Genomic DNA, 26,004 nt, shown 5'->3' on the forward strand with positions numbered 1-26,004 from the left:
CATAGAAGAATATAAAGAGAAACAAATAAAATCATTTCAATGAATTTAAAAACAAGCAACAGTCCAGATAAGTTAAAAGATATTTCATGCATAGACACATGAGAACAGAAATGTCTTTAACCTGGATTTAAAAATGTCTCCATTTGGTGAAAGTTTAATCTCCACTGGCAGTTTTTAATCATAATCAGAAAGCGATGTCAATTTTGCATCGCAATCTATCGGCTTGTAAAAGGGACTTATCCGTGCCGTTCCTCTTGTCCAAGCTGTGGTTGTGGTTTCAAATGAAAAAGAGAAGCAGAGCAGGATTTTGGGCCTTTTCTGCTTTAAAAAATGCTCAAACATAAAAAGAACTCTAAAAAGTGTTATAATAACTGACCAATTGATATTTATAAAAAAGTCAAAATTATAGGTACCCAAAAGTGCTGTATTGTTTTAATTGAAATGACACAACAGTATTTCTAGTAGTTAAAATAAGCTCCACTGCAACCAGCGAAAATGTAAACATGCTTTATATTATACAATTTTACACAGTTCTACAGTGAAGTACGCCAGTAGTCCAGCAAAGAGCAGTAAAAGGAAATGTGAGAGTTGCTTCTGAGATTTGCATGTGTGCATCACAGCCAATAGATATCATAGTTGTTATTATTAGTTATTATGTTCATTAGTCCCACACTGACTGGCACAGGCAGATTCCACCACTGATTGGCCCCAGAATTGCCACCATGCCAAAGCTGAAACTAACCAGGTGTTGCAACCAGAAGGCGGAGAGTTCATCCAACACTCCGCATGGCGGCACCCGTCCTGACGGCCATGATGGAGGGAGGTTGGAAGGCGAGTTCACGTTTATTAACAACCTGCTGAGGTGTGATAACGCTGTGAAAAAAGATTAGACAGGACAGAGCTGGCTCTTCTTCCCGAGGAAGTTCAGGTCATTTAATGCACCCTGTCTTAATCCCACACACTGTAACTGAAAAGCCTGCCAAGAAAGTCCATCTGTTCCCCGCATATAGGCTTCTCCGGTAATTAAAGTTTTAAAAATGTTTTTGGTCCTTTGATAATGGATAGAAAATGTATAGATTTTGTGTGTTTATTTTGGGATTAATACCTCTATAATGCAATATTAAGATAATATGTTGGATGTTTAACCATTGGATTCATTTTCATCACTTTTCTCTTGGGGATAATTCAATTCAATTCAGTTCTATATATGTATATATGTATATATATATATATATATATATATATATATATATATATATATATATATATATATATATATATATATATATATATATATATATATATATAGCGCCAAATGCAACAAATGTCATCTCAAGGCACTTAAATAATAAAGTCCAATTCAAGCCAATTGGAATTCATAATAATAATAATAATCATAATTATTTTCAAAATAATCCAATTCATTCATAGAGCCAATTCAAAAACAATTTCCTAGCTAAGGAAACCAACAGATTGCACCGAAACTTGTCTTCAGTCCAATCTCCCGTCCTGAGAGTGCCTGAGGCGACTGTGGAGAGGAACGACTCCCTTTTAACTGGAAGAAACCTCTGGCAGAACCAGAACCAGGAAGGGTGGCCATCCGCCTCCACCAGCTGGGGTTTGAGAAGACAGAAAGGGGGGGAAAAACCACTGTAACACCATTCAAAGGATACCTGTTGGAACAGGGAAACACAAGTTAATAATTACCACAATAAGGAACAATTGTCACAATGCTACTTCCTCGATGCAAAGTACTGCAAATGCTTTGCCATTTGCCAATCATGCACATCTACAGATAACAAGAGGTTGCTCCTTCTACTTTCAGCTCAGCACATGTGATAGGCCACCAAAGAGTCTCTTTGTGTACCAGAAATGCCAACAAACAGTGCCTTCAACTGACACTCACTACATATTTCAAATAGGTATTTAAGAGCTAAATATATCCTACGGTTCACCTTGGCCTCTTGAGATGAGCTACGAGTGCAGGATTAGTTTTTGATGGCAAACAGAACAGAAAGCTAACAGCTAACTAAATATTTCACACACAGTCTGTTCTCATTGGTCATCTTCATTTCTAAGGGGAAAAAAACACTTTCACAACAACATGACTGAATGGAAACTGATTCGACTCTGTTCGACATTACAAAAAAAACAAAGCACACCTGTTATGTCTATGTTTTTTTTACCAACATAGTTTTTGCTTTCACTTATTGTTTAAAGAGATACTATGTAACATTTCTACCTTAAAATAACAGCTTGAAAAAAATTGTGCGGCTAGAATGAGTTTTAATATTACGTTTGGCCTGTCTCCTATGCCCTTCGGGGGTCTGAGTTGGAAAAACTGCTCTATGTAACTTTGCTGGAGCGGCCCGGGAGCTGAGCGGAAGTGCTTCGACTTGCTTTCTGGCACACCTACCGCAAAAACCAATAGACCCCTCTCACGCTCCCAGGTACATTTGATTACTCTTACCTTCTCGGTCGACATAGCTTGCACCTTCTGACTCCTCGCCGGTTCGTCAACAAACGTGAAAGTGAAAGGGTGTTGTATTTACGACAGTGTAACCGTACATTACCTCCGAGCCTGTAGGGGGAGCTCCATAGTGGGCTTTTTGAGAAGTTACATTGTATTGCTTTAATATACATACAACCACCAGCTAGTTACGTCTTACTGCCCATACGTAGATTGTACGCCCTGGTCAGCAGTTGGACGTCGTCTCACCTGTGTTCCCTCACGTCACCAGCATCTGAACAATGAAAAAAGCACTTAAATGCATAAAGATGACTGAAACGGATGGCGAGGATGTACAATCTGCACCTGTGCGAGAAGACGTAACGAATGCAGAAGGGGGCGGTGATACGTATGTTACACAATTAGAAAAAAAAATGAAAGCAAAAGAGTCATAATTATCATCAGTTCTTCAGTTTCTTCCACCTACATGACTTTTTTTTCACCGCAGCCTCTCTTCACGTGCGCTCATTCGCTGCGTTAAACAGCCAGTCGAAGTGAGCTCTCACACACAGACAGTGCAGATTCTACAAGCTGAATTAGCTGAAAAAGGACGGAATTGGATTCCGACAATGGTGACAAGGTGCACACAAATACGGGAGGACAGACTTTTAGACAGAATTAGGTGAATCTGTTGCTAAAAGCCACAAAGTCCCAACTGGCCTAACTTTTTTATTTTCTTATTTATTCTTTTTTTTTTTTTTATGCTTCTTATCATCCATGTTTTTCATCTGTTGGACATATGTGGACTGTGTAGGATCTGCAGCAAAGCCTAAACCAAATTGGGTTTATTTGAAAAATTGGGCCGTTGGCCTACATTGTATTTGACCCAGATGTGCTTGCACAAATGTAGTCACACTGTTAAGTTTAAAATCGTAGTCTGATTTGAATCAGTTTATCTTTACAGCACTACTAGGAACTATTTGAATTATTTCTGCACACTTGTAACAGCAACAAGCGCACAATGACAATAGTTTCATATTGTTAATTATCATGCTAACTAACTTTATCATGCCTTTCAAGCTGTGACTGATTCAATTCAATTCAATTATTTTTATTTATATAGCGCCAAATACAACAAATGTCATCTCAAGGCACTTAGATAATAAAGTCCAATTCAAGCCAATTGGAATTCAATTAATTGTAATCATAATTATTCATAAAATAATCCAATTCGTTCATATAGAGCCAATTCAAAAACAATTCCCTAGCTAAGGAAACCAACAGATTGCACTGAAACTTTTTTTTTATGGCACTGATGCCCTTCATTGTGCATCAGTGCCATATGTGAAAGTACAGAGGTCGTCGGGGGTTGAAGTTGCTGATACGCCTCTAAGTTGGTAAGAAAGGAAGTAACAGAGGTGAAATGAACAGTTTGTGTAAAAGCAAGTCAGCATTGCAGAACTTACTGCTTTAGCCAACAGCGCTGTTGTCACTAATTTGATTCACTTTGCCGACTTGATGTGTGTAAGCACACACTGATGTGGGCTGAGACTCCTCTGTCTGGCATGTATGAATTACCAAGGTGGAACAGCGGTGGGTTAACAAGTACGTCTTTTTGTACCATTAAGCTACAACCAATATGTGAAAAGGGCTTTAGCTCACAGTGTTAGCTTGGTACCAGTCGTAGCTAGCTAAGCCCAGTACAAAACATAAAGTGCAGCTGAGACTCTTAAGACTGTAAGTTTTTGGTTGAAGTTTATTTTCTGCAAGAATTAAAACTCGACTGCCTGATGATAATTAATTATAATTCACCAAAAGAGTTATAATTCCCACAGCCAGAGTAAGCATGACTTTAAAAACAGACCAAATCAAAGACATGAAAGCAGCACAGAGGGGTGTATTGAAGTTTTGATTCTCTGTTGGTTCAGTATCTCTATGAGGGGAGAAATTACTGGGATCATCAGACACATGCGAAAGAGTGTTTTGAAGGGAAGAAAACATCACCAGTCAGACAAACCATCACAGAGCTGTTGGTATTGATCGACAATGATATGTTCTCTCTAGATGTGCTGTAATTGTCACTGAGATGTTCGGACTTCGGAGAAGCTGGAGGGTCAGCTCTTTGGCAACATTATATACCTGAACATTGAGACATACTGCAGTCCAAGAAATTTATCTTCTATATCTGTGATTGGGTATTTGTGGACAATAACAATTGAAGGATATTTATGTTGTTGCAAAACAAACATCTTTTGCCTGCATTTATCATCCAGAAGAGCATCCAGAATTGTCATCCATATATTTTGATTTGGATGTATGTGTCCTGGAGGTTATGCCACATTTTCTTCACAGCTTATACTGATATTATTCAAAACAAGATAAATAAATAGCTATTAGTTAGTTTCTTTGAGCAAAATCCCTCCAGTCTACACTTTCGTGCATCCTTTGTCCAGTGATAAGTGACTATCATTTCCAATTCCAATTTGTTCTGCAAAAATCCTCCACAGCCTGTTTTTGAATTCTGCAGCTCTGTATTCTTTATATTGTCATGAAATGCTTTGCTCTGAAAAGCCAAGTAAAGTTGCCATGGAGGGTAATTACTTTTGGATATGTGGAGACTCCAGGAGGTCAAACAACTCTCAAAAAGCATTGTACTGATTCAATAAAACACAGAAAATCCAAGCTGTTCTTCAAGCCAGACAAAACGTATGGACTTGGGGTGTAACAACCCCTCCACTGCATGTCCATCTTCTACCTTATTGGTTGATATATGTCTAACTGATAATAGTATTAAGTTAATCAATATACCAAAATGTCAGTGTATCAACTTTCAGTCATCGGCATGTTACTGATCATGAATAAAAGCTATTTTAATTTTCATCAAGCACCCTGTGCTTTTGAGTGATTAATCTTTTCATCTTCTACTTGACAGAAATTATCTTTTTTTTCAGATGAAGAAAACAGTCTGGAAAAAGATCCGAGATTGATTAAACTCTGGGAATCTGAATGCAAAGAGTTGGATAAATCATTTAAAAGATATTGAATAATTAAAAGCTTGTCTTTGTTGTTGAACTGTAGTGACTTCCAGTGGATATCCGTATTGTCTTGACTGCTCTGCAGCTGAATAGGACCACTTGCACTTGGAGAAATGCTGCTTGAATCATGCTTCTTGGTTGCGTGCCAGATTTCTGAAATCCTCGGGGGGGTTCTTGCACACTATAAGCTGTTTTGCCATGTGTAATCAGTCTTCAGTAAACATGCTGCATTTCCCTCTGATCTCCCTTTTATGGCTCGTATTTTCACATTCACGTAAAGAGGAAAAATGTATCCCGGTGGTTTAAAACTGGTTCCAGAAAACCTTGTATCAAAAACTCGAGACACAGAGATTTCTCTGTTGGGCTGGTTTATTTCACTCTAAGCTTTCCACATGTTCCCTGGTGCTCATGATTAATAGTGCAGACATTGCATTTTGGATGGAGAACTTCTTCAATAAAACACATTGATACTGAGGCCTGTTTTACATTCTCTCCCAGGCTGCATCTAGCTTTCAGTGGAAGTGCCGGAAAACATTTGTCTGCATGCAAAATGGCCTAATCGAAAACAGAGTTCAAGACATAGAAAATATTCCTTAGTATCATGGGAACATGTATTTTGTGATGGTAAATGGATTTCCCATTTAATTCCATTTGTGGCATCCCACATCCCGCCACATTCATATTATTAGTGATTAATAAGGCAGACGTCTCTTTTTGGACACAGAATGAGCTTGACAACGCACATCAATTATCAGAGCTGCTTTGCATTCTCTCCACCTTACTATCAGCCAAAGTGGGGAGGGGAAAAAAATCACTTGACTGCACGCAAAATGCAAATGATTGAAGATTTTCCTTTCAGGGGCAAGCATCAAAACCAATTTTCAAGGAAGACCGTAGCTACAGCTACCTCCACTACTACCTCTTGTTTGGTTTTACTCTGCACGCAGCTTTTCCAATCTGAATCCCGTCAGCTGGCTCATTCTGAGCCAGGAAGAGCGAAAACTGACCCTGTACCTCATTACGTGTGCATTAAATAGTTTTATAGGTTTCATTTCCATGTCGTCTACCATGTATTTTGCTATCCCTGCGTGATAAATGCACAGAGCAGGGCTGAAATGTTTCTCACAATTTAATCTTAAAGCCTGTGGTGCTCATGATATTAAACAACAAAGTCATTGCCTCGAACACAGCGCAGTTTGCTTTTATTAAGGTATTCCATCATTGGTAAAGCAGATAAATGTACAACTATAAACCTGACCCTCATAAGTGGGTTTGTATTTATTAGGATTAAAGGATTTTTATTTGTCATTATATTCCTATAACGAAAATTTGTTAGCGCTCAAGAAAAATAGATAAACAGCAATGAATACGATAAAGTGTCGAGTAATAATAATTCAGATTTCAGTTTGTTTGTTTGGGGGTGAGGGTGGGTGGGTTGATGGAGGCAACAGCTTTGGGGAAAAAGCTGTTCCTGAGTCTGTTTGTCTGGGTTTTGATGGTGCGGTACCTTTTCCCAGATGGCAGTGGGACAAGCAAGAAGTGTCCTAGGTGGCTTTTGTCCGTATAGATGGACTGAGCCCCCCTCAGCATACACAGAGTCCGAGTCTGGGAGCTCAGCTCCCGCAATCCTCTGTGCAGTCTTCACCACCCGTGCCAGATTCCTTCTGTCCTCTGCTGTGCAGCTCCTGTACCACACACCGTCCAGAACTGGCAGAGGATGCTCTCGATAGTGCTAATGTAGAAGTTGTTGAGGAGCTGTGAGGCCAGGCCAGCCTTTCTCAGCTTCCTCAGGAAGAACATCCTCTGCTGGGGCTTTTTTACAAGACTGGAGGTGTGTAGTGTCACAGATTCTATAATAGGACAGATACGCCACTCACGGTGCATTTCCGGTTTCCAACGAGGCGATTTTGGTTGCAGTTCCACCCTTTTTCCACGTGGGGCGCTCAATTTTGGAGACCAGAATGAATGGAGTCCTATGGAGCTATACGCCCTTTCGTGCTCTTATCTCAAGATATAATTTTTTCTCTAGTAATTCGAATGTTGTTTTCGAAAGAGGATGTTTAGAAAATACCCATGGCTGAGTTTTAGATTTTTAGAGCCACTCATTTGCTTAAAAAAAGGATTTGAAGTGTATATGACGTCATACATAGCTTACGACCGGAGATGCCACTTTACGGCAACAATCCTGCTTGTTGTTGGTCTCAAAGGCAGCAGCGTTTTCAAGGAAGAGCTGTAGTAAGAGAGAATCTGTGGTAACATCGCAGATTCTTACGGTGCGTTCACACCAGACGCGGTCGGGCGACGCGATTACATACAAAGTCAATGCAAAGACGCGATTAGACGCGGATTCGAGCCGGCGGCGCGATGAGGCGCGGTGGGGCGGCGCGGTGAGGCGCGGTGGTGATGCGGTGGCCGCCGCGCGAGTGAAAATATGCGATTCGCGCGAGTTCAAAAAATCCAACTTTGGCGAAATATTCGCGCCAGACAGCCTATCAGCGTTGAGATTCTGGACGACAGTGACGTGGAGACAGATGGACAGGCGCTGTCTGTGACATGCAGATGGGACTGCACATGGAAATTAGCTTCTAAGCTACAATCTGGTGCAGGTCATCTCTTTACTTTTTAATTAATGTACTTTGCACATGGTCCCTGACAAAATAAAAAAAAAAAATTAAATCACCGCCTTCTCCAGGAGTTCCGTCTGGATGACGGCCGCCTCCAGCGGCACCCCAGGCCCACCAGGACCCAGCCCGACGACCCGCTCGGGAGGACCGGCGCCGCGATCTCTCGGCAGGACACCAACCACAGGCGCCCCGCAGCTGAAACGGAGCCGCGGCCCAGCTGCGGAGCCCCTGCAGCCGGCGTCCCGCCGAGAGATCACGGTACCGATCCTCCCGAGCAGGCCACCAAACTGGGTCCCGGCGAGCCCGAAACACCGCTGGAAGCGGCCGCCACGGGAGGATCGGTGCCGTGATCTCTCGGCGGGAGGCCGGCTGCAGGCGCTCCGCAGCTGGGCCGCGGCTCCGTTTCAGCTGCGGGGCGTCTGTGGTTGGTGTCCTGCCGAGAGATCGCGGCGCCGGTCCTCCCGAGCGGGTCGTCGGGCTGGGTCCTGGTGGGCCTGGGGTGCCGCTGGAGGCGGCCGTCATCCAGACGGAACTCATGGAGGACCGGCGCCGCGATCTCTCGGCCCAGCTGCGGAGCGCCTGCAGCCGGCGTCCCGCCGAGAGATCACGGCACCGATCCTCCCGTGGCGGCCGCTTCCAGCGGTGTTTCGGGCTCGCCGGGACCCAGTTTGGTGGCCTGCTCGGGAGGATCGGTGCCGTGATCTCTCGGCGGGACGCCGGCTGCAGGCGCCGGTCCTCCCAAGCGGGTCGTCGGGCTGGGTCCTGGTGGGCCTGGGGTGCCGCTGGAGGCGGCCGTCATCCAGACGCAACTCCTGGAGAAGGCGATGAAATTATCCGAGCTGAATGCACCACCGGATGATGTCACTGATCCAGACACGACGGCGTGTGCGTTTCAGACGAATCTCGGACTGCCACAGCAGGTACAAGGACGCGATCAGCCATGGATAGCCCCTTGAGCTATCCACTCGTTTTTTACTCGCGCGAAAGAGGCGTTTGAGGCGATGGAATTTAATTTACACCTGCGGCAACGATCGCGCGATGAAGGCGGTGCGAATATTCGCATCGCGTTTGGTGTGAACGCACCGTTAGGCTGTGGTAACATAAGCGGAAAAAGTCCATCTTAATTCTGTTGTCGCTTGGTATGGAGCCAGCCGTCAAGCGGTGCCTCTGGTCGTAATTCTGGTCGAGCGCTGTCATTAGCACAATGCTAGCGCGTGGTGGACAACAAGAAGCCAACCTGTAAGAAATCAAAGGGATATATGTACTCGTTCAGTAGATTTTTGACTTGAAACCCATGTTGAGCTCTCAGAAACTACATTCAAACCTGAGCGCTCTTGAGGAGACTTAGGTGAAACTGACCATTTGTAGCATCTAGCTCCATTGGGCCCCATTCATTCTGGTCTCCACCGACGCCCCCAGTGGAATTCTGGTGGAACTGCAGCCAAAAAGCCGGTACTTGGGTACAATGGGGCTTAATAGAGAGTGGCAAGGCTGTTCGTTATAATGGCTGTGGTAGTGTCCATGTCAGATCCTTGGTGATGTATGTGCCAAGGAATCTGACTGATTCCACTCTCTCCGCCTCCTCACCCCTGATGCACTTTGGGTGCTGTGCCGTTCTCCTGGTCCTCCTGAAGTCAAAGAGGACCTCTTTAGTTTATTAGCCTAAAACGAATTTATTCAGTTTGACACAGCTGCATAAAGTGCTTTACTTTGGCTGCATAAAGCTCATAAGCTTAAAATATGACGTGCTTATGTGTAACACTGCAAAAAAATGGAAGTTTTGACACTTGGGTAGAAATATTTCTATGTCGAAAAGAGTTTAATGTGCAACCAAAAAAAAAAAGACATCCAATAGTTTCTGGTGTAGTCACGTGGACACCTTCTTCAGGGAATGTGTGTGGAGCATTGAACAAGTATAAACGTAATATTCCTCTTGTGTTTACTTTTCTTCGTCTTTGACTGTCAATTTATTGACTTTGATCTAACAATTGACTTGGCCTCAGTGCAGACCTTTATTTGAGCCATCATATTTGCAAATGTCTTTAAAAGCAATTTAACCTTTAAGCCATGAAAAGGATGTTTAATTCAGCCAATAGTTTAAAGTGCCTTGAGGAAGTGCATTCTCACCTTTGTACATCATTTTCATGTCGTTGTCTGGCAACTTGGAATAAAAATGGATTTTCCGGATTTTGTGTTACTTGAAAGCACAAAATATTTATATTTTTTGCAATACAGGAAATAAGACCAGTAAACTTTTGCATGCCTAAGTATTCACCACCTAAAATCAATACTTTTGTATGCAATTACAGCTTGAAGTCTCTGGGTATGTCTTTGTAAGCTTGACACATTAGGAGTTTTGCCCAGTCCTGAAGCTGAAACTGCTTCATCTCTGTGAAACTGGTTGAGTTCTGCTGCTATACAGCAATTTTTAAATCCTTTCTGCTGTATCATTAGTGTCACTCAGTATGTTTAAATGACACTTGTAAGAAGCAAATTGTGTTAGTCCGACCCAAAACGTGTTTTTGAAATGGATGTAAAGATGTTAGTCGAATTAAAATTGTACCCAGAATTAAACCCAGATTGTGCTGTTGGAAGTCAAACCTCTCCTGTATGTACACACTCGACATATACAGACATGTGGGGACTCAAACAGGCCTAGTGTGCTCCACAGTTCCAGTCCAGTACACTGAAGAAAAATCCAGTTAAAACTAACAAAAAAATTGTGGCTAAACACATCATTAAATGGCTGAAAAGCAGCCCAGTAAGACTACATGTCAACACGGAATCACCTTTAACCACAGCTTCATCTGACAAAATCAACTTCCATCCCAGTCTCATATCAAGACTCATCTGAGACGGGGTTTTCTCAAAATTGTTCCATTATTTAGCACCATTTGTCAGTCTTTCAATTCCGACCAATTTCCTTGGCCCTCCCCACAGGATGACGCTGCCAGCACCATGCTTTTATTTTACTAATGGTGCTCTTGGGTTTGTTCCACTAGCAGAATTTACTTAATGACCAAAAAGTTTAATTTTATCCTCATTTCACCAGAGTATCTTCCTCCAAATGTTTCAGGTCACCTGGATGCTTTATGGTATATTTTATTTAAGCAAAGGCTTTTTTTGGCCACTCCTCCATGAAGCTCATTTTTGTGTATTCTACTGCCAAACACTGCTGTAGGGAGACACTTCAGTCTCCTCTGTGGAGCTTTACAGCCCCTTTAGGGTTACTTTGGGTCTCTTTTATACCTCTTTGGTGGATTCTGAGTTTTGGTGGTCTGCCCTTTCTTGGCAGGGTTGCCATGTTCTTCTATACTTCTCAATGACTTTCTTGCTGAATTGTATTCACTGTGCCACTTTTTTTGGATGAACACCATGCTTAGTGTTGTAGATTCTGGGGCCTTTCACAGCAAGTGTATTTAAATTAAGATTATGGCAACAGAAAAAGGTCCTTACACTTTTTAAAATGCTTTTTCTAAGCTGATGGAAAATGTTAAAAGGATCATTTAAGGGAAAATGTTAGAAGGAATTTAAAGGACAACCATGCTACAACTGTGAAATGGCTACGCTGTGATACAGCTGTGATTTGAGTCTTCAGTAGTTAAACTTCAACTACAACTGTAGTTTTTCTGTAGTGTAACGCATCTAATGCGTTACACTAATGCATTATCCATTAACTCTGTGTCAGTAGTATAATATTCATTACGAAAGTTATTCATTCAAGTATTGTACCTTAGTATTGCTTTCATTTTTTCTTATATTATGATGTACAGCTGTATTGTGTGATGAGATTGTTGTGTGAATTTTGTATCATGATTTTATCATAAGTTCCTGAAACCCCTCTCCCAAACTGACACTAATGGGATGTCAGACGACGCTGAACACATGTTGCTTATCTTTGTTAATAAACCACATATGGTGTAAAACCCAAAAATATGTCCAAGCACTACTTCCCAGATTATTTAGTGTCCCGACTGTCCTTTTAGAATTATTTTACCCAGTTTTGGACCAATGTAGCAAACAAATCATTAGCTTATTTTACAGTCAGGTTACAAGCGCATGCAAAGCAAACTACCTCAAATGTCTGACGGTCTGCAGCACTTAGTTTAATTTCGAAGATTCCCCACGATCTAACGGAACTGCATGTGGGTAATTTCACTCAGTTTGGTCACCTTTTTAGATAAAAAAGACTATTTGATCGCACATTTTCTGACAATTGCACTGTAAATAGTTGGATAAATCGAAAATAATTATGGGACTTCAGAAGGTAATTAGATGTACACATCTACGAGGGGCTCCACATCAAAGGAGGTGAACACGTATACACACACTTCTTTTTTTTTAAAGAATTTCTTTTTATCTAAATTCACTTCACCAGTTTTGGCTATTTATGTAGGTCCACCACCTAAAATGTAAAGATAAGTCCATTGCGTATTCAGGTTGTAATGCTACGAATAGGCATAAATTGCCCAGGGGGTGTATTTGCAGTGTCCTGTAGCATACATATTGATTCTCAATTCTAGCCGTGATTCATCTGCCAGGCGGTCAGTCATTACCAACTACAACTTGAAAGGATTTGGGAAGAAAATGCACAGTCTTGGTTTTGAAAATTTCACAGTATAAACATTTTATATCGAGCTGGAACAAGATACAGATACAGAGCATCTAGAATGCTGTCTGATGGCGGGGCTTGGGATGGTTTATTCCAAGCAGCCACTTAGGGGTCAAACGGGAGAAAAAGACAAACACTGAGGCATTTGCAATGGTAAATCTGAGCTGAGGGAATTGCTCTGAAACATAGTGTGAGGGTTTATCTCAAACTGCAGCACTTTGTGTTTGGACTCAGTGACAGCAGCCTGAAGTGAATAAGGCAGCCTCACAGTGAGTTAACACACCAGAGAAACTTTATTGCCTCAGGCAACTGCGGGCACATGGATGGGTGTGAAGGACGTGACAAATAAGATTCTGCAGTAATCAGTGGATGAGAGAATGTCTAAATGACTGGATAATCTAATTTTATGATAATAGAATTAGATAATCGGCTGCTGTAGGTCAAATGATTAAAGGTTCACTGAAGTTATGTTAATGTCAGTAACCCATCGCAAAAGAAGCAGACAGTATTGAAAATGCAAATATCTGACTCGCTGAGGCGTGACGCAATCATCACTGTAATTTTACGCAAATCAAAGTCAAATTCTTTCACAATTGAGGCCCTGCAGTGGTGAGATGCTTGTGTTAACTACAACATCAGAGATGCAATGAGGTAGCAGTGACACACACATTAACAACATGTCCTCAGAGGAAATTTGAAAATGTTTTAGAGCAGCAGGTTATTCTCCAAAGTTTACTTTGCAAATTATGCAAAGAGAGAAAAACATCCACAATGACTGTAAAGGCAAAAATAGAATCTAAAAGATTGCTGCAAAAGAGCCCCCCCCGAGAAGAAAAGGCAGCTTATTTTAAGGTGGTTGACTCATGGGTGGGTTTACTGCATGCTTTATTGACTCAGTAATGGCACATTGCTACCTCTGCTATTATTTCTGGGCTACAGTAAAAGTAGATATATTAGACTCTGGGCTAAAAGAATAAGACAAAGGTCTTTATATGTTGTTATTGTCAACAAAAAGCAAAAGAGTGTGGCTCTTGGCTATGGTTTTCAAAATAGTTTCATGCATCTCTTTTGCCCACTTGGGTATGTTTGACCTCTTCCTAGCACCAGCCAGTATGGTACATGCTGCAGAACAGAACCAAACGGGATTTACAGGGGTTGGAAAAACCAGGGACAAAACGATGTGAGCCAGGGTAAAGATGCTGCCAAAAAGCTGCTTTACGTAGGTGCATCAAAATGCCTCAAAATGAGTAATTTTGTGGCGCAACCGCTACTTCTGTCAGGACGACAGTGACACGGGTGAGAGAGACAGAAATGAGGCCAACAGGAATCAAATAGAGCAGAGCCGTAGACAGTGCCAGCAACATGGTCGGGTTAAATGAGACAGGGCTTGTTTGACTCGATTTATGGCGATATCAGTCGAGGTAGGCGACGGCTAGGGAATCACAATACATACATTTTCTGAAATTATATTAATAATGGAAAACTATGTGAAAACAAATCAAATGTTGCGCTTGTTTTTCATACTCCTCTTCCAACATTGCCTGAAGGTGAAGTCTGCCCCTGACCAGAGCCGGCCCAAGGCATATGCCAACTACGCGGTCGCTTAGTGCCCCCACGCCACCAGGGGGCCCCAGAGAGCACCGAGACGTTGTGATAAAAAAGTAAATACATGAAATTAAAATAACATTGAATAATTTAAACGAAATTGTATTACACCAGAAAAAAATAAAAATAATTTTGACAAAATACTAATAGTAGGTTAATTTATGCCTCCTGTTGGCTGCTGCCACATCGGGCAAAATTATTTAAGTATTGTATTTATTATTTAAGTATTTAATTTTGATTACAACTTTATTTTTCTGTAAGATAATGTGAATGTCATTTGATTCTATTTTGGATTTGAATGTTGAACATTATGCACACCATTGCACATCTGAAAGAAATTAAACTATTTAACGTGTTTACCATAAATGTAGTCTCCAGCCTGCTGATGTTACTTTCAAATAGTTAAATTAATGAGCCATACTTATACATCACTCTTTATGTAGGAGTTAATTAAACCATATTTATGAGTTTGCTATCCCTTTAAGGTTAAAAACAAGAATGACACCTGTATAATGTAAGATGATTACACATAATGCTAATGATTTTGGGTCTGTTACACACATAACAGTGTAGCCTATGGAATAATGAGGCATCTGGAGCTGAGGTGATGGTAGGGGGGCCCCAAATTAAATTCTGCTTAAGGCCCCATAAAGGCTTGGGCCGGCCCTGCCCCTGACTAATGTTACGAAGCCTAAATAGCTACATGCTACATGAGCATCCTGACATAATGCAATGCTAATATGAAATGCTAGCATTGTATTATGATGCTAAAAGTGTTATATTCTAGTATGCAGTATTTCTAGTATGCAAGCATAGTAGTCCTAATACCTGTTGCTCAAATAGGCTAAAGGAGGTCAGAGGTCAGGTCTAGGTTTATGTATGAATGAAGAAAAAAAGAACTTATTAATTAGTGAACTTTAAAAGGTAAGAGAAGGTGGATTTTGTCACGTTTTGAGACGCGTAGCTTTTTTATGCTTAGCTATGCTATGCTATGCTAAGCTAAGATGCGGATTGATACACACATGTAATGAGTGTCCAAAAACTGACTAGAATTGACAAAACTCCAGCATTAAAAAAACACATCTTCCAGTGCAATTGTGGCTCGCTTGTGTGCTCTTGAGTCCTGTCGTACAGATGATCAAAATATATCAGACGTGGAGACTTTGTTCTGTAAATAGGAATAATAGATTATCATTTGTTTTTGAGCATAAAAAAAAAAAATGCTGTTTTCATGACCTATCTGTAAACTTCCCCCCGTTGCAGCAAAAAAAAAAAAAAAGTATAAATAACACATTGCTTTTGGCAAAATATTCTCCCTTTGTAAATGTCAGGAACTTGATAAATAGCTGCATTTTGAATGCGAGGCCTTTGCATCTCCTGTTTGATCCACTGAATTTTGACAGAGCATCATGGCGCCAGGGGTCACATAATGCTTCCAGCCTCCTGAGTACCCTGTAAAGCGTGAGTCAAAGGATAAAGATCAAAAAGATTAGCTTTACAAGGATTGCAGAGTATTGGTTTTAGGCTTTCAGTTTGAAGACTGCAAAATGTTATGTCGGTGAAATGTTGTGCTTTGTTGTTGTTGTTTTTTTGTTTTTTTTCAGAGAAGCCATCTACATTTTTATTTATCTATGAACTGACCCCAGAAATATTTCTCCACTATTCAGATATTGTCAGAAGACACGACTTTCAATCCCTCATCGGGCCCAGAATCATTTTTACACTTGCACAGGAAATATAAAAAGGCCTCCCTTTGTATTAAAGTAAATCACCGAGCTGAAAGTCAATATCTGTTGAAATGAAATTCTTTCCACCAGAGTTACAGAGTAGAGCGTTGAGACTCATAGATGCGATCCTATCCAATGTAAACTATGGAGCTTTTTCATTTTTTTTTTAATCCTCTGTGTGATATTAGTTATGCAGCAGAGATTTCACAGAAATCCCCTCTGGATTTTGTGTTGTTGCCTTCCGTCTTCATTGTGTCTGCTTCCCTTTAAGACACCGAATGCCTGTTGTAGTAGAGGTTCGTGTTTTCTTCCTTAAAGGCTCAGCATTATACTGTTCTTGTTAATAAACTGAGCTATCAAGCTGCTTTAAATTGAACTTAAATTCCCTTTCAGACATGAAATTGATATGATTTCTGTTTGTGAAAGTAACAGCTGTTTGTCATTTGGACTGAGCTATTGATGAATTACATTTTCCTCTTTATGCCTTTTCCACATAGGTCCCATAATTCATTTTAAGAGGGGTCACTGACAATACCAGAAACTGAATGATGCGTCAGTTAGCAAAGACGTTTGACCTTTTTCTGCTGTCGTCTGATGAGGTGATTTGTTCGGAGCAAACAGGCTGAACATATTCTAGATCCAAAAACTAGCATGAAATGTGGCAAAGGATACAATAAAATGGGTAAAAGCATGACAACCTTTTCGCTGTTGTGTTAGAATAAACTGCTAATTTTAGGAAGCAACCTAAAATTCAGGTTGCTTCCTCTGCTGAAGACCACTAGGCAGTAGAAGAGAGTCTGAAGCAAAGGCTGCCTTACTGAGCCCTCCGACATTTGATGGAAGTGAAAACAACAGTTCCCAGAAACATCACCAACCAGCAACACGCATGCAGTGAGAGAGCATATGTAATCCGAACAGAAAGAAAGGAACAGATTAAGTGTTTCATTGGTGCTCGATATTGATTCTTAAAGGTACTTTTATTTGAACTGGGCTAATATTTGAATTTTCAGTTCCATTTAAACTCTAGTCAGAGAGGTCGCAGCTGTTTCGAGTTAAATGGGATAGAGATTCTTTCATTAGGATGTTCACATATCTGTGCTCTCATACTGATTCAAAGGTTGCTTCGGTCTGCAGTGTTCTGTGTTGCTTGTTGGTGAAGGCTGGGGGATGGGAAGTCTTTAGCAGACTGTGAGGAAGTGCAGTGAGAGGGTGGTTAGTGTTAAGGTCAGAAACCAAACCTAACCAGCGTGATCTACTGGCACTCAAGTAGTTGTTCTCCAAGAACCTAAGCCCATGTACTATTTCATATGTTCACTATGTATCATTCACTATGATGGCAAAAGATTTTAATTATATTAAAGGGACACTATGTAATATATTAAGTCATTTATTAGCTCAAATCAACATATTAATTCATAAATTAGTCCTCATTGGTGTAAAATTATCTCTGTCAAAAATCTCACTTATCCTCCTGAGTGAAGAATAACTTGTCTGTATCTACATAGAGCGGGCAAGCTCTATGTAGGCTGCCATGTCGTTTCGGTCTATGGAAAACGACGAAGTGCCGAGAGGGACATAAAGCACTTCGAATCGCGTTTTCCCCATTTTGACGTCACGTTTGCACGCAGGTATAAACAGAGCCAGTCTACGCCATTAGACATTCTCTGGTATAAACCAGCCTGAACGGCCTGCACTTTTGTTCGCAATGGAAAACCATAGTTATGCCACGCCATAGTTATGCCTTTTTTTCCCAAAAAAGAGAAAAAGAGGATTGAAAAGGCAACGTGAGCTTCTTGAATCTTGACACATACCGCCTGCCGTAGTTCAACGCACATTTGAAAACGCGAGGCGCTAGAGAGCAAATTCATTCGATTTTGCCAAATAAAATTAGCATGCTAATCGTATTGGATAATCTCTGCAAGACAATATAGGGGTGTTATTGTTTCACACACTGTTGAAAATTGATTTGTGTAGTTAATTTAACTTGTTAAACAGTTCATATAGAAATGATTTTCAGATTTCCCCTTTAATGTGGCATTTCTATAGCTTCAAACGCAGTGCACATGAAAACCAGTAGGTGCACATGGTATGAGCGTGGGGAACAGCATCTGCGGGAAGAATAAGTGTTGAGGTTTACCTGGAATTTGTTTATGCGTGTCAAACAGGTTGACATCAGGACTTATTTTCAAAGTATTTTTCTATCAGTTTGGTGTGTGGTCTGAGCTCTCAGGCTATTTACTATTTGTTCTCTCATTCTGTAATAACGTGCTCCACAGGTTAACGACACATGTGGATTTGGGCTGCTTGAGTAGAGGTGCAATTTTGTTTGTGTTAGTTCGACTGCAGATTGCAGACATTTCATTTAGAGCTCAGGAAATTGTGTCAGCTCGTGAAAAAAAGAGCAGAATATGTTTCCTTTAAAAACCATCATTTAGTAGGTGACGTCAGCGGTGCTCGGCTGCCACTTCCCACCAATTTCATATCGTTCTTGGTTTGTATAATGCAATAAATGTGTTATAAAATGTGTTGAATATGCTACATTACATTACGGTCATTTTGCAGATGCTTTTATCCAAAGCGACTTACAATAAGTGTGTTCAACATCGGTAGGCAAAAGAACTTCAGGTCACAAGAAATCAGAAGTGCATTTCCTTCCAAAACCAAACAGCTAATAGTATAACTAGTGCTAGAGTAAGTGCAATAAGTTAGGTACCTAGACAAATGGGAAAAAAGACAATATGTTAGATGTTAAACAATATGGACATCTAATTTAATTGGTGTGTGTTTTACCTTTTGCTGTTGTAACTTTTAGTGTTAACATGACTTTGAGTTCTGATTCTGTCACATCGATAGCTACTAGTCTCCCTACTCCGAACTGGTGTTGTGATTTTTGCGTAATCCTTTTTATTCTGATACTTACTAGGGCTGAACGATGAATGGAAAATAATCTAATTGCGATTTTTCGCGCCAATATTGCAATTGCGATGCGATTATTTTTTAAGGTCTTTGTCTTCTGTATTATTAAACAAAGACAAGCAATACAACGTATAGTATGGCCAAAACTATATTACATTAATTTTAAACTGTTCTTTCCTGGAAGACAGACCTCTGTCATGATGACATGAGGTGATGCATGAATTGATGACTGACATTTTTATTTAACAAAACAGTATATTTGAACATACACAATAGTATAATTTGAGCTTACAAACATCTGAGCATAAAGTGCTGACAAGGAACCCTGGTGTAAACATTAAAATGAAAATCAGTACAATGTGCAGATTGCAGAAATATACATGTAAATATATTAAAAAAAAAATCTGTGGCTTTACCACACTCAGTTTTTCGACATCTGTGAACTGCAAAAAACTCAACAGCCTTCAACTGTGCTGCCACTCTCTGCCTACACTGCATATATAGCTCCGGTAGGGCAGTCTGACCGAAATACGTGCGGGAGGGCATTCTGTACCTCTTATCTAGTGTAGTTACCAAGTTATTGAACCCAGGCTTGGTCACCGTATTGACGGGCATCATGTCTTTCGCGATGCATTGGGTTACTGCTTCGGTGATTTCCGCGTGCCGTTTTGAAGTGCGTTCATATGGCATAACACCTTCAAACAGTTCGGTCAGTTATCCTTGACGAGTAACGTTACTAGGATCATTCTGCACACTGCTTGATTTTTTAGCCATACATCTTTCATACATTGTTTTGTGCTGCGTTTTTAGGTGCTGGTAAAGGTTGGTAGTGTTGCCCCGTGATGTACCAACGCTGACCAGGCAGGTTTTACACAGTACCTGACTCTGTGCAACATCTTCTTTCTTAAAACCAAAATAGTCCCACACGACTGATGTGCAGTCCCTCTTTGAAACTAGCATCCCCGCAGGGTCTGGTTCTGTTGAGCCTGAGGCCATTGTGTAGGTTACAGCTTTGCTTGCGAGTTCTCTCCGGTAGACTGTTTCATAACTTTGCTCCCCGTGTCACGTGACCAGAGTGCAGCCTCTGTGGTTAGACAATCTCGTTTGATCATATCACATGTTTTACTCGCGCATGTCACGTGAATAATAATCGCAGCCTTTGCGATTAGAAAAATGCACTTGGTCATATCGCGATATTATCGCAAATGCAATATATCGTTCAGCCCTAATACTTACTCATATGTGGCACTGACATGTTCCGTTGCTGTTGCATTAGTTTTGGGAGCGGCTTGGCTCACCTCAACAAGCGTGTACACACTCAGCACAGCAGAGATACCTTCCTCAAGAATATATATAGGAGTCTGCAAAAACAGCAGAATTTGATTTCACGGAAAAACAATTTCCACAGAACAGACACTGAAAACTGTTTACTGTAACTACTCCCTGCAAAGTTGATGACTTCTCAAAAGTGGAGATTAGGGTGAAAATCACAGCTTGTGCACTTTTTTTTCTCCCTCCCTGTTCTCTGCCTAAGTCTCTGAAGTGTGAACAGACGCTTTGCTGTCTCAGCTTGGCAATATTTGATCGGTGCATGTTGCCAGACTTCGGTGGGACAAGGTCAGGGGAACAAGATGATGGTCAGCTTGTTGTCAAAAGCTTGCAGTCCCCACCTGTTTGAGAATATATTCGGCCTGCTCTCCCATCTAACTGAACACCAAAGGGTGTTATAAGTGTCCCCAGGTATTCTTGTCTAATTTGCTACCTTAGACAGTATCCAACCCTGGCCTGTATGCAAATCTGTACTGACAAAGCCCCGCACAGAAGGCGGGATCACTTATAAGCCTTCCTGTGCAGTGGCCTGTGTCAGTGAAGTTGATAAACAGCAGTAGGTTGGTTTTTTTTTGGCTCTGACAAAGAGAATGAAATCAAGAGACCAACTGTTCCCTGCAAAGTCTTTCTCAACCAGTTTTAAACCCAATCCTCTTTGCTTTCCCCTTGGGTGGAATCTGAATGACCTGATCAATTTCTAATCAGGAAAAACCTGCAGCCTTTCTCTCAAGTAATTTAGTTTCCCACAAATCTTCTAGACAAACGGCTCTCTGAAATTGTTAGAAGCAAAGGGCAGGTAGTGTGTTTTCTGGGGTTCATTTCTTAGATTTATTTCTCACTCTATGTGGGGATGATAGCATTTAATCTCCAGTGTCGTCTCCTGTTACCTAAATTTAGAAGTATTACTGGATCCCAAACACAGCTGCACATCAGAATGATACCTGGGCCCTGTACAAAGACGGAGGTGGCCTTTTCATGTTGAAAATGAAACCTCGGGAGGTCTGCCAGCTTTGTCAGTCGTGAAAAGCCAGGGTCTGAAAAAAAAAAAACATTCTCTTCCTCCATTATATTCTGGGATTTTTCGCACCAGCATGTTTCTGAATAACTCTAGGCTCTATAGTCGCTCAAACACAGTTGACATTAGTAGTTTCTAACATGTCCTTGTCAGACATACCTTTCTCTAAAGGTACTCCATCGAGTCTGTTCAGGCGCACCTTCACTGAAACCACTGCTCATTTAAAAAGATTGTTGATAGGTTGTTATATAACACTGTTTTGTATCTTCTTTAACAGTGTTGTGAATAATTGAATAAATGTGCTGTCATGTAAACATTTGTATAAATCCATCACTTTTCTGTTACTTTTAGCTATCCAGTATTTTCCCATTATGATTAGCACTTTTTAATTGTTCAATTGTGCCGGCATGCATATTCCTACTAGCAGTGGGATGGTTATATAAATGAAATAATTTACTCTATCCCTTATTTATAGCTATTTTTTTAAGCTGTAATTCTTATACTTATTTCAACCACGTATATAGTTCATATTCTTAGCTATGCAGGCTATTATATTCTGGCAAAAACATTTTTTTATAAACTATCTCAACAACTTTTGAATTTTACACAGCTACATATTAGCTAAATAGTCAGTGAAACTATGTAGCTTGTAGCTCTATATTTAAAATGTGTAGGCTACTGTGTCCATACTCTTAGCTAGCTACTGTGAATGTTTATCCATTTCTTTTTACTGTTCAGACTTCCCAGCTAGCTTGTCAGCTAGTTTTCAAAGACCCTCAGTAACAACACGTGTAATGGCAGACTAAATATATGCTGAGACTCAGCTGTAGATTGACTTAACTAGCCATGCTAGCTTCCATATCTCCTCTTAAATATGAGGTCAGACCTGATGAGTTACAGACTTACATGACCACTCATTGTTGCCAACTTAGCATTTTGCTGTATTTTTTCCAATGGAGCACCTCATGGCATATCTATAGCAACATTTTGGTCTTAAATGCTTTCTGTGTGATAACGGAAACTTTGAGTAAGGACTAGTTGTTCATGTCAAATCCTCTCTTTCTTTAAGTTGGTGGCAGCAGGGCATTCAGCTGACCAGTTAGCAGTGAACTGCACACACCGTCAACATTTAAATTTTGATATAGCTGAAATTAAAGCGCAAATGTTATTTATAGTCATATCAACAAGCCACATTTCAGTCACTATGTAAACTTTGTTCTAATGTTTGATGACTCCTAATCCTACCATAGAATTACTCTTCAGTAAAAGCATTGTATTTACTATAATGCTAGTTTTTCATTGGGATACATTTTTTGTAAGATTTCTAAGATTGATTGGAAGGTTTATTCCTCACATTCACCGAGCAGTCTCTACGTTAGGAGAATCAGGAAGTCTCTACTTTAGTCTCTAAAGTAATACAGTAAAAATGAATGAAAAGCCTAGAGCAACACAAATACTTACCATCTTTTAAATATTTGAAAAAGAAATGTGAAGCAGCAGAGAATGCAATGAAGCATACTAACAGACATTTTTTGGTTGAGAAACTTCTGACAAAATGAACAATCAATTTCTTGTACTCAAGTGATGGAGTTTAAAAAAACCAAAAAAAATCAATTTAATGCCTTTGCTCGAACCACTTAGGAATTTGTAGGTTTGCATTTTTAATGCCCCACTCTGAAAGTGTTGTCGGTAAGACGTTGAAAAAAAGAGAACAAAAAAAAATTGTATTGCAGTTTTAACATTTTTGAAAAGGTATATTGGGCTAATGATTCATCATTTTTTCATGATACCAATTAGCTTCTGTAGAACATCAGCCACAGTGCACAAAAAATGTGATGAACAACAATAGGACATTTAGAGAAGAAAGAACCGCATGAGGTGAAAAGCTTTTATTTCTTGAAAATGTATTCCTGTTCAGAGGGTTGAAAGACTGTTGTTGGGCTGTTGCACAATTGTTTGCTTTATTGTGCACTACTATATGGCTCAATTTTGACCTCAGTGTGCACATCCCGAATTGGAATTTTTGTTTGCGACACTGGATTGAGGACTTATTTTGATATTAGTCCAGTCAATGATCTTTACATCTCAGTTAAAAAGACATAGACGACATTGGCTATTTTGTTCCAAGTGGATTGCAGTCGTTTTCAGTTCGGACATTTTTTGGTGTTTGATCTTCTTTTTAAGAGACTCTGATGCATCCTTTGCAATTTGGTCATCCTAAAAATGCAAAAGGAAGCACTGGACAGAAAGAATTTTCTCAAATTTGTGTTACAATATCATTGTAGGACTACAGTGCTATGAGACTGGTTGACCACTGGAGAATTTACATTTCTATTTGAGCTTAACTTAAAGCAATATCAGAGCTTCACAGGCTGTTTTCCCATCATTGGTGTTACAAAAATGTCTTTTTATTTGCCTTTTAGGTGGATCATTAAAGAGGGGATGACACATCAGCCAGTGACCTCGCAGAGTCAACATCTGAGCAGTCAGTTAAACTGATTAATCAGGAGTCGTCACGCAGAGAGATCCACAGCGCAGAACTACCTCACTTTGATGTAGATAACCCTGCAAAGAAACTACACAGATGGCCTTTAGCCGAGGACATTTATGAGCCAAATCCTCTGCTGTCTGAAAAGTAAGGACTCCAGGGTATGCCACTTGCAACATGTGGTCTGCAGGGCTGCTTTTTTCTCACGACTTTGCGACTCTGGATTCGTCTTTTTTGTCCGTTGTACTCCCAAAGTTTCCGACCAACTGATTTGTGACTGTGACAAAATGTCTCTGCTCAAACGAAGGAAATTCAGGACTTTTGCTCTGCTTTTTTGTGTCATTACTTTTACAACGTTCCTGTTTAGTTACACTTTTCGGGACCCCTCGCTCTATTTCTTCAAGTACGCGTTTCGGCTTTCAGACAGCATTTTCTCCAAAGGGCCGTGTGCCTGCCGACAGTGCGTAGCTGAGCTGGAGGATGACCCGTGGTTCGCTGAGCGCTTCAATCAGTCCATTCACCCCCTGATGACCAGGGACAACAGCATCCTCTCCGACGAGACCTTTAAGTGGTGGCAGGTAAGACTCCAGCGAAGTGTTTATGGGATTTGCAGTGCTGCATTACAGAGGATTGGGAGGGGGGGGGGGGACATGCCGGCTCAGCTTCTGAGAACAGATGAGGTGCTGAATAGGAGAGAGCATGAATGTAGAAGAGAGATCACACACTGCTGTGATGCTTCCAAGAAAGGCTTTGTTTTGGCCACATTGATCGTTTCAAATCCAAAGAATCTTTACCAGGATCAAGTTGCGAAGACAAACTCCCACACACAATTTGTTCACATTTAACAATGAAGGGATAAGGAACGGGTTGTTTTCTCTCACCACCTCTCCTTCGATTGATCTGTAGACGGGGATAGATATGTTCCCATCATTACTCGAATCTGCATGTGATTCCATGACATTTCCCTCTCTTAAGATCATGACCAGGGAGGCCGTGGTTGACCAACAGGTTCCAACTAAAAAGAGAGGGATCGCATTTATTCATTTAAACCCAAGGACATTTCCTGTCCAGTGGTGAATATGTCATCTAAATATCCACTGTTAACTTTGAAAATAAAATAGAGTAGAAATTTTATAATATATATTGGGAATTGGACATTATGAGATTTATTTTTCATTGAACATAAACTGTTTTATTATTAATCAACATATAGCATATCTGGAACATCAGTCAGCATATATATTTATATGTTTACTAATGTTCTGATAAAGTATGGTGGTTTATCCTGTTGCCTCACAGGATGAATGTTCCTTGTTCAAATCTCAGCTGCGGCCTTCCTGTGTGGTTTGCATGTTTCCCCCCCAGTACTCCGGCGTCCTCCCACTGTCCTGTAACATGTTAGTTAGTGAGTCTAAATTGACCTTAGAAGTGTGTAGGCATGTTAAAATCTGTTCGTTATTTTGGCCAAGTGACCGGTCCAGTGTGTATCCTGCCTCTCACAGAGAGAGAAATCATTTTTTCAAGATCAAGACTTACAGTAACCTGTTATGTGTTCACAACTCGTTTCATCATACATTATCGCTATTAAAGTTGAACAGGATCTATAACATTAAGTCAAGGAATGCACGTGTAAGTCTCTTTGCTGAAGTGAGTTTAAATATAAATGTAAATATCTCCTCTTTAACATAGGCAGTGGCGTCTGTGGGCAAAAATAAGGGATGAACCAACTCTGCTTCAGCCAGTAGCTGTCCTTCAGGCAATCCCACTGTGACTGTGGTGGCAGGAAAACTAACGAAATATATTATCCTGTTATTGTCGAGAGAAGAAGCCTTTGTACCTTGATATCATTTCAGAACTGTCTCCGTTATCATGACAAAATAATCTATGAAAGGTGATAATTGAGTGAGAAGTGACATAATTAACCGGTTGAAACTACAAAACAAGCTTTGCTATCATAAAATGATAACCAATTTATTTATCCCACCCACTTCAAACAAAGACAAAATATCTGGATAGAACCTGTGCATGCGTGGAAAGAACTCTCTACAGAAAGACTCCAGCCATGAGTCGAACTGTCACAGTGAGACGAGAGTGTTAAAGGAAAAGAGTCAGCCAAAACCCCCGAGCGCCTGCAGACCATTTCAAATCGAACACTTGTACACAATAGTGGAGGACTTAAACAAAAGTGTAAAACCGATACCAGC

General features: G+C 40.6%; 1 protein-coding gene across 1 annotated transcript in view; it reads left to right on the forward strand.

Annotated features, from left to right (window-relative positions):
• LOC142367921 (CMP-N-acetylneuraminate-beta-galactosamide-alpha-2,3-sialyltransferase 1-like) overlaps positions 1-26,004 on the forward strand; it is a 79,113-nt gene that overhangs the window by 23,889 nt on the left and 29,220 nt on the right. Inside the window, exon 2 of the mRNA XM_075449945.1 lies at positions 23,736-24,378. Within this exon, the coding sequence (XP_075306060.1) occupies positions 23,920-24,378 (459 nt within the window). The 5' untranslated portion in view covers positions 23,736-23,919. The remainder of the gene's footprint in view (positions 1-23,735; positions 24,379-26,004) is intronic.

Source organism: Odontesthes bonariensis, chromosome 18 (assembly GCF_027942865.1).
Source record: "Odontesthes bonariensis isolate fOdoBon6 chromosome 18, fOdoBon6.hap1, whole genome shotgun sequence".
In the NCBI taxonomy this organism is placed as follows: Eukaryota; Metazoa; Chordata; class Actinopteri; order Atheriniformes; family Atherinopsidae; genus Odontesthes; species Odontesthes bonariensis.